Source organism: Eubalaena glacialis, chromosome 4 (genome assembly GCF_028564815.1).
Source record: "Eubalaena glacialis isolate mEubGla1 chromosome 4, mEubGla1.1.hap2.+ XY, whole genome shotgun sequence".
In the NCBI taxonomy this organism is placed as follows: Eukaryota; Metazoa; Chordata; class Mammalia; order Artiodactyla; family Balaenidae; genus Eubalaena; species Eubalaena glacialis.
This window is the reverse complement of record NC_083719.1, coordinates 173,652,029-173,660,210: the sequence shown is the minus strand read 5'-3', so window position 1 is coordinate 173,660,210 and position 8,182 is coordinate 173,652,029. Positions and strand designations below refer to the sequence as shown.

Below are 8,182 nucleotides of genomic sequence, written 5' to 3'. Positions count from 1 at the left end.
CCAGTCACGGGGGGAGTCAGTGGCAGGCCCGCAACTCTCCCAAGGCCTGAGTTTGGGGTCCCTAGCCTCCCCTCAGAGGCTCGACCCTGCCATCTCCCCGCGGCAGAGACCACAGCCGGCTGCTCCGCCACACACACACTTTATTTGGTCCTCTCTGAGCCCCTCTCCCTCCCCACCAGGCCAGCTGCCTCTTGGGGCCGGGTGCTGATGGCCTTCCACAGTGAGGGCAGCTGTGAGGGTGGCCGTCATCCAGTGGCGGGTCCCCACCTGTGTCCCTAGGCCTGCAGCAGCCTCTGGACCTCGTAGTCCTCGGGGATGGTGTCTGTGGAGAGAGGGTGAGCAGGTGAGAGGGGGGTGAGGCTGGGCGGTATGGACTCCCCACCTTGCCCAACAGGGTCCTCTTACCATTGCAGCGGTAGCGCAGGTTGGCCCAGATTATATTCTCCTGGGAGAAGCAGAAGACTCCCAAGCGGCCTCCCCGCATGGTCGTGTCCAGGACCACATTGCTGTCCGCCACCAGCTCCGGGCCCTCGTAGAACCTCACTCTGCGGGGAAGGAAGGGACTGTGATTCGGGGCCCTGGGCCAGGTGCCGCCTCCCCTCTCAGAGCTTCAGCGTCCTGCCCCATGAGCTAGGCCCCCTCCTCTCTAGGAGAGGGGGCCATATGTCTCCCTGCCTGGGCCATGCTCAGGGCAGAGGGGGCTCCTGGCCTGAGCCTCAGTTTCCCTGTGTGAGAGGATGGACATCTAGGGCCCTGCACACGGGAGGTGCTAAGCATAGTGCCTGGACTTGCTGGCAGCGCAGAGTGGGGACTGAGAAACCGGGAGTGAGTGAGACCCCACCTACTGCTGCGTGCAGAGTCCAGAACCACCGGGCCCTTGAGCCCAGACCACCCAAACTGGCTCCGCCTTTCCTGAGTCCAGGCTCCCCCCTTGTCCCACCTCTCCTCTGGCTCTGCCCCCTGAGCAGCTCCCTGCACGGCCTGGCCCCTCCCCCTGTCCTGGGAGGGGTATCATGCCCCAGGGCCAGACAGTTATTTCTAACTGCCTGTATTATTCCCATTTTACAGATAAGGGGACCGAGGCCCCCTGAAGCACTACCCCCTTCCCTCAAGAGCCAGGACAGAGCAGGGCCTCCGGGCCCCCTGGCAGAGGGCAGGTTCCCACCTGATGTAGCCCACTTGGGGCCGGTGCTGCAGGAACCAGCGGTAGGACGTCTTGTCCTTCCAGCCCACGTTGCGGGGGTCCTTCCACAGCAGCCGCACCTGTGACTCTGTGTCCCCCGTGTGCCACAGTGCATTCCGAAGCTGCTCCCCAGGGCCTGTGGAGGACTTCACGGCCTGCCACGCCGGAGAACAGGGGAGCGGGGGTCAGAGGCCACACAGGCCACCAGAGCCCCCAGACAGGCAAGGAGCTGTGAGTCATAGAGGAGTGGTGGGGGCCCCCAGTATGCCTGGATGGGAGACCCACGAGGAAGCCTTGGGGGCCACGTGGAGCTTTGCAGGCAGGCTGTAGGGGCAGCAATGGTTTGTGGGATAAACTCGAGTCTAGAGGACTTGGGGAATTCTAGGGTTTCAGTGAAATACTGGGGTCTATGGGGCCTGCAGGAGGATTTGGAACCTGAGGGAAAGTCTGGGGCTCTGTGAGAGGGTTTTGGGGTCCACAGAAAGATTGGGGGATCCCGGGGGAGTGTTTGAGGGCCTGTGGGAGGAACTAGGTAGAAAGACTTCGAGGTCCATAGAATGAGGCCGGGGGCTGTAAGGCTTTGGGGATTTGTGGGAGGGTTTGAGGCCTCCGAGTTGGCACTGAGACCAAGAGTTCAGGTCGGGCCCAGCACCTTGAGCTGGATGCCAGGCTCCGCCACTGCACGGAAGGGGTTTGCCTGCCAGTATGTCTGCTCCATCTGCTTCCACATGACCACGTAGAAGCTGGAGCTGTCCTGGTAGCCAAAGATGAAACCCGCGTAGTCGTCATCCGTGACCGTGTTCACATGGAACGTGCCTTCAAAGTCCACGCCATTGAAGGCCGTGTAACCTGGGGAGAGGAAGGGACGCTAGCCCCTGCCGCACCGGGACCCAGATCCGCCCCTGGCCCCGCCCCTCCAGAGTCCAGAACGCCCGACCCCTGAGCCCAGACCACCCAACCTGGCCCCGCCTTTCCTGAGTCCAGGCCCGCCCCGTCCCACCTCTCCTCTAGCCCCGCCCCCTGCACGGCCTGGCTCCTCCCCATGTCTCACCCACACCCAGGCCAGGGTCGCTGTTCATCGTCTGCACAATCTCCATCCCCTGGTGGGGTTCAAAGGAAGAAGGGCCTCAGGCCAGCCGTGTGTGCCCTCGGCTCCCCGCCCCTAGCTTAGGACCCACTGTGGCGGTCCTGGGCTCCCCCCACCTCCCGCCTGGGCCCCGCCCCCACCTGGTTGAGCACCACCCAGTTAGGGTCTATCTGCGCGTCGCCCTCAGGGTCCAGCACGACCGTCTGGAAGGCTCGGAAGTCGGTGAGGGTGACCTCAGCGTTCTCCGGACACACATCGATCTTGTCCACCACCTTGTCTGCATCAAAGTCCCCCTGGCATGCGTCGCCCACGCCGTCCCCTGAGAGGAGATGGGAGGCCCCCCACCGTAGTAGAATCAGCTCCAGGCCCCGCCCCAAGCCTGGCCACGCCCACACAGGCTACCGGCCCTGCCCACACCGTGTCTCCAGCTCCGCTCACACATGCCACTGACCCCACCATGCCCACCCCAAATCTCACCCTAGTGGCTCCACACTAGCCCCGTCCCCACCACAGGCCCTGCACCCTGCCTTACGGTCCACGTCTTCCTGGCCCGGGTTGGGCACCAGGCGGCAGTTGTCCCGACTGTCGGGGACCCCATCGTTGTCATCATCGTCGTCGCAGGCGTCACCCTGGCCATCGTGGTCTGAGTCCTGCTGGGCGCTGTTGGGCACTGTGGGGCAGTTGTCCCGCGAGTCCTGGTGCCCATCCCCATCCCTAGAGTGGGTGGGTGGGGCAGAGACAATGAGACTCCAGAAAGCTGGATCAAGGGCTGCCCACCCTGGGTCCCCACCTCAGCCCCAGATGTCCTCCTTACTGGTCTTGGTCGCTGTCACAAGCATCTCCCACAAAGTCGTGGTCCACATCCGTCTGGGGGCGGGGGAAGGATGTAGGTGTCCACAATCAGGGCAGAAGAATTCAGAAGCCTCCCGCCCACCCCCAGTTCCAGAGCCAAGGTCCTTCCTGATGCGGAGGAACCCCCCCACCAGGCTGCTCGGACTGGACTGGAGTCTTGTTAATCAGCCTGGGGCTCCCCCCAGGGGTCTGACCCAGCTGGGGTCTGGCCTGCCCTCACCTGGTCTGCATTGCTCTTCTGAGGACAGTTGTCACAGGCATCCCCTACACCATCGCCATCACTGTCCTTCTGGTCTGAGTTGGGCACCCTGGGGCAGTTGTCTACCGTGTTGCGGATCCCTGCGGGAAGCAGAAGGACAGAACGGGATCCCAAGATTGGCACGGGGCCAGGCTGACTTCAGCAGGGCAGGTGCAGACCTGGGGCTACCTTGGGACAGAGTCCCACCCCATCTTTGGCTCCCAATAACTACAAAGTTAAACCAAGTATTCATGCCCAGTCGCCAGCCTCCTAGAGACTAAATGAATGGACGGCGGTGAGGGGACTAGCTCTGTGAATGCACCACCTCGAGTCCCTGCCCAGATGTAAAAATGGTACCTCCTCGGCCCTAAACCCCAGGCTCACGTCTCTGTCCTCTTATTTCCTCCCTGCAGCATCTAACACAGGGACCACCTTCCCCTCCTCCAAAAGTTCCTTCCTTTTCTCCTCGGCATCATATCCCAGCTTGCATTTTGCTGCCCGCCGGAGCATAGTCCACGGTCCCTGGAGCCCTAGGCGAGCATACCCGCTCCGGCTTCCAAAGGAGGCCGAGCCCCGCCCCCAGCCAAGCCTCGCCCCTTGGTGCCAGCCCTTCCCTCTCCCCGCCCCCCTGCCACAGAGCTCACGGTCGCCGTCTGTGTCGTCGTCGCAGGCGTCGCCTCGGCCGTCGTCATCTGTGTCCTTCTGATCGTCGTTCTTCTGGGACCGGCAGTTGTCGCACGCATCACCCCACTTGTCGCCGTCCGCATTGCGCTGGTCTGGGTTCCGCACCAGCGGGCAGTTGTCCTAGAGGTCAGGGCCGGTTGGGAGTAGTCAGGCCTAGAGAGGCAAATGTCACTCCCCAGACTGTCCATCTCCGAGGCCCCGCCTCCTCTGCAGGGAACCCCCTAACCCTCTGGGACTCGCGGGATCAGCCTCTAAGGCCACACCCCTCAGTCGAGCCAAGCCCCCATCTAGTCTCGCCTAAGCCCCCGCTTTTGCCCCACCTTCTCGTTGAGGACGCCGTCCCCGTCGGCATCCGGGTCGCAGGCGTCTCCGATGCCGTCGCGATCCACGTCCTCCTGCCCTGAGTTGGGCACCGTCATGCAGTTGTCCTAGGGGTGGGCGCGGCGGGCATGAGGGGCGCTGCCAGGGAGCCCCGCCCACCCTCATACCAGGCCACGCCCTCCAGACCCCGCCCACCTTTCGGCACTGGCGCTCTGAGCAGCGCAGCTTCTCGTCGGGAAAGCCGTCCAAGTCTGTGTCGCTGCCGCAGAAGAGCCCGTTGCCAGCCCAGCCGACGCCGCACTGCGGGTGGGGGAGTGAGTGGGTGCTCCGGCGTGGCCCCACCCCCGGACCCTCATCGTACGCCCCTCCTTGGCCCGCTCGCACTCACCATGCAAGATCGCGACCCATCACGCTCCAGGACGCAGTCGGCCTTCTCGTGGCACGGGCTGGGCGTGCCGTCGGGGCAGAAGCGCTGTGCGCGCCGACGGCAGCCTGATGCCTGGTCTCCCACGAAGCCGGGCTGACACGGGCCGCACTGGAAGGAGCCCTGAGCCCGGGCCACAGGAGTTCAGCCCCCGCCGCCTGACACTTCGCGTCCCATCCTCCATCTCTCAGCCCTTCCCCTCTCCTCCCAGGCCTTACCGGGGTATTGACGCATACGGAGTTGGGGACGCAGTTATGCTGCCCGGTCTCACACTCGTTAATGTCCGTGCAAACCTGGGTGGGAGGGAGGGCAGAGGTCACTGCTCCCACGCAGATACCCCCAGACCTCCCACCCGGTTCACGTCTCCTCTGAATCTTACCTCTCCCCTACATCTTGCCTCCAACCCCGACCATCCCTGACGTGGACCCTTAACTTCCTCTATTCCCCAGACTCCGGTCCCTATGCCCTCCCGCTGGAGCGAGGCAGGAAAAGGCTGCGAGGCTGGAGGTCGATTTTACTCAATAAAATGCCCCCCACCCCAAAATGCTCCTCCTGGCTCCCCACCCCAACCCTCCACGGCCCTCACCTGCTTGTTGGCCTTGGCGAAGGCCAGCCCCACGCCCTCGTGGGTGGGGCCGCTGTACCCCGGCGGGCAAGCCTCGCAGCGGAAGCCCGGACTGGTGTTGATGCAGCGGACGTGGGGGAAGCAGGGATGGGCGTTGCACTGGGGGAGGAAGGGCCCCGGAGGGTCAGAGGACGGAGGTGTAGCTGGGCCTCCCCGAGAGAGGCGCCTCAGGTCTTATTGGGCTTGTACTTGTAAAGTTCAAGGCAAGGGCCATCAGCTAGCTCTTGGGGGCTGGGGAGTGCCATGTGGGGCAGAGGCCACTGTCTCAGGGATCACACACGGCTTTGCCTTGATGTGGGAAGGGGCAAGACCAGGCGGGGAACAGGGCGTGCCTGAGGAGATGTGTTCCTGGGACCCGGTGGGCTGGGTGCTCATGGGCGGGGGAAGACATTTTGAGGGCGGGTGTCCCCAGAGGAGGCGGGAAGTGGTCGTCGGGGCGTGCGTGCCCGGCGGTGAGGAGGCTGTCGGGGCGGGAGCCCCCCGGTGGTGGAAGGGTGGCTGGGGTCGGCGGCTCCCGGCGGTGAGGGGGGTCGTTGAGGCGGACCACTCCCGGCGGTAGGGGAGTCGTCGGGGCGGACGTCACCGGCTACGGAGGAAGTCGTCGGGATGGGCGTCCCAGGTGGAGAGGGGGGTGGTAGTGGTGGGTGTCCCCCGGCGGTGGGGAGGTCGTCTGTACCTGCGCCCCTGGAGATGAGGGGGCTCTCCGGGAGAGCACCCCCAGCGGATGAGGAGTTCGTCGGGGCGGTGGGGAGCTGTGGGGTCACGCGTTGGGGGATCGTCGGGGCGGTGGTGGCGGACGCACCTCGTTGACATCGGCGCAGTGCGAGCCGTTGCCGGTGAAGCCTGCGGGGCAGGGTCCGCAGCGCGCACCGCTTGCTGTCTCGGTACAAGCCACGCCGGGGAAGCAGAAGCCGGGCGCGCACTGGCTTAGGGGCCTCACGCTCAGGCTGTGGGTGCGCGCGGGTTGCATCCCTGCGGGGGGTGGGGCGGGAATGGTTAGGGCCACGCCCAGGGGTGGAGCCGGGGTGGGCGGGATGGCCCCCTGAGGGCGTGGTGAGATCCTGGCTGTTCTGCGACCCCGCCTCGTACTGAGCGCTCTGCCCGCCAGGTCTCTCCAGTATCTGGATCTCTGCGCCCGGCCGTTTTTTGCTTCTCCCTCCTCGACTCTCTACCTCCCAGCATCTCTCGCATGGTTTCTGGCCCTTTGGGGGTCTCCCCCTCCCATAGTCTCTGTCTCCCCTTCCTGTTTCTCTCTCTCCATCCCTCATCCAATCTCTCCATCTCTGTCAGCCTCCATCTTCTCCTCTGCCTCTTTTCCTCCCGGTCTATCCTTCGCTCTCTGTCTCTGTCTCCCCATCTCTTCTCGCTCCCCCGCCGCCCAGTCTCTGCCGCCCCAGCTGCGCTCACCGCACGCGTCGCACTCCATCACCGTGTTTTTCAGAAACGTGATCTCCTTGACCTTTGGTGCAAGGGGGATGGGGTGTGGTCAGCGGGTCCATCCCTCTCCTCCCCCGTCGGGTCTCCCGTCTCCCTCTCTCAAACTCCCTTCCCTCAGACCCACCCACTCGGCCCGGGCCCCCTCCCCACGGACTCCCTACCCCGAGATCCCTACTCTCCCAGCCCCTCTCTTCCTTCCCTGGGATTCCCTTCCCCCCTCACGGATCCCTACCCCTCTCCCGCGGAACCCCCTGTCCCTGGGACCCCTCTTTTTCCTCTTTTCCATAACTCTGGGCCCTCTTCACCTCCACCAGGATCCCCTTCTCCGGTCCTCCTCCCACTCCCCCACACTTCCCCACCTCCGAGGCCCCCTTCCCCTCTTCCAAGCCTCTCTGTGCCAACCCGGCACCCCCGTCCCCGCAACCCCGGCAGGCACCTGCTGCCGCAGCAGTTCCCGCACATCCTGCAGCGCCGCGTTGGTCTCCTGCAGTTGGCGGAGCATCTGCGGCCCCAGGTCTGCACCTGCGCTGACAGGGGGCGCTGGTGGGGCGTCGGGGACCGGAGACCCCCATCACCACCCCTCACACCGCCGCCGCAGGGACCCCTGACGCCCACCCCATTTCTTGAGCCTCCGCCCCGCTGCCTGCTTTCTCCGCCCCGCACGCCCCGGCGAACAGTCCCCGAGTCCCAAGAAGCCGCGACCCCAGGCCTCCCGCGAGTCCTGTCCGTTTGGGGGTCAGGGGCGGCTTACCCAGCGGGATCTGCCCCTGGCCCGATGCGCCGAGGGCAGCCAAGGTGAGCAAGAGAACGCGGGCGGCGGTGAGGACCATGACGGCGGCGGGGAGCAGGACAGCGGCTCGCTCTCTGCCGCCCACGAGGCCCGCGCGGCCTATTTATGCCGGCGGCGCGGCCGGCCCCGGGGACGGCCCTCGGCGGCCCTGCCCAGCGTCCAGCCTCAAGGTAAACAGACGGCGCTGGCCTCCGCGTTCAAGGCCCCGCCCAGCGCGGCTGAACCCGGATCCGGCGGGGAAACTGAGTCATGGGGGGGCTTGTGCCGGGGTTGGTGGGGCGGGGAATCAAGCGGGACCGCCCTCCAGCCTTCTCATTCGCTTATCTGAGTGATGGTTGCGTGCCAAGACTCGGGCATAGCTGGGAACGAAGTGATCCCCCCACAGTGGCTCCCCTCAGCTCACACTTGGGGAAACTGAGTCAAGAGTGGCTAAAGGTTAGGACTCACCTCCTCCCCCAACCCCTTTCTGATCTCTCTCTGCGGTTCTCTGGCTGGTGAGTAGGGGAGGGGGGCAGCCTTGTCGCCCAGGGACCGGAGCCCA

General features: G+C 65.2%; 1 protein-coding gene across 1 annotated transcript; it reads right to left on the bottom strand.

Moving 5' to 3' along the window:
- Positions 1–253: 253 nt before the first annotated feature.
- COMP (cartilage oligomeric matrix protein) lies at positions 254–7,687 on the bottom strand. The gene is made up of 19 exons (XM_061188618.1): positions 7,603–7,687; positions 7,288–7,373; positions 6,822–6,873; positions 6,217–6,386; positions 5,376–5,513; positions 5,008–5,082; positions 4,754–4,912; positions 4,561–4,665; positions 4,365–4,472; positions 4,005–4,164; positions 3,343–3,461; positions 3,085–3,137; positions 2,803–2,984; positions 2,411–2,589; positions 2,235–2,283; positions 1,836–2,032; positions 1,166–1,338; positions 406–545; positions 254–322 (listed from the first exon to the last, which is right to left on the bottom strand). The coding sequence occupies exons 1-19, from the start codon at positions 7,679–7,681 to the stop codon at positions 276–278; spliced, it is 2,271 nt and encodes a 756-aa protein (XP_061044601.1). The 5' UTR covers positions 7,682–7,687; the 3' UTR covers positions 254–275.
- Between the last annotated feature and the right edge of the window lie 495 nt (positions 7,688–8,182).

What these genes read in the sequence shown, in the direction of transcription:
- COMP (XM_061188618.1), bottom strand. Translation starts at nt 7,681, where the DNA reads ATGGTCCTCACCGCCGCCCGCGTTCTCTTGCTCACCTTGGCTGCCCTC. An exon ending in GGGAACTGCTGCGGCAGCAG is followed by an intron (nt 6,874 to 7,287) that starts GTGCCTGCCGGG and finishes CTTGCACCAAAG; the next exon opens with GTCAAGGAGATCACGTTTCT. An exon ending in ACGGCGTCCTCAACGAGAAG is followed by an intron (nt 4,165 to 4,364) that starts GTGGGGCAAAAG and finishes CCTGACCTCTAG; the next exon opens with GACAACTGCCCGCTGGTGCG.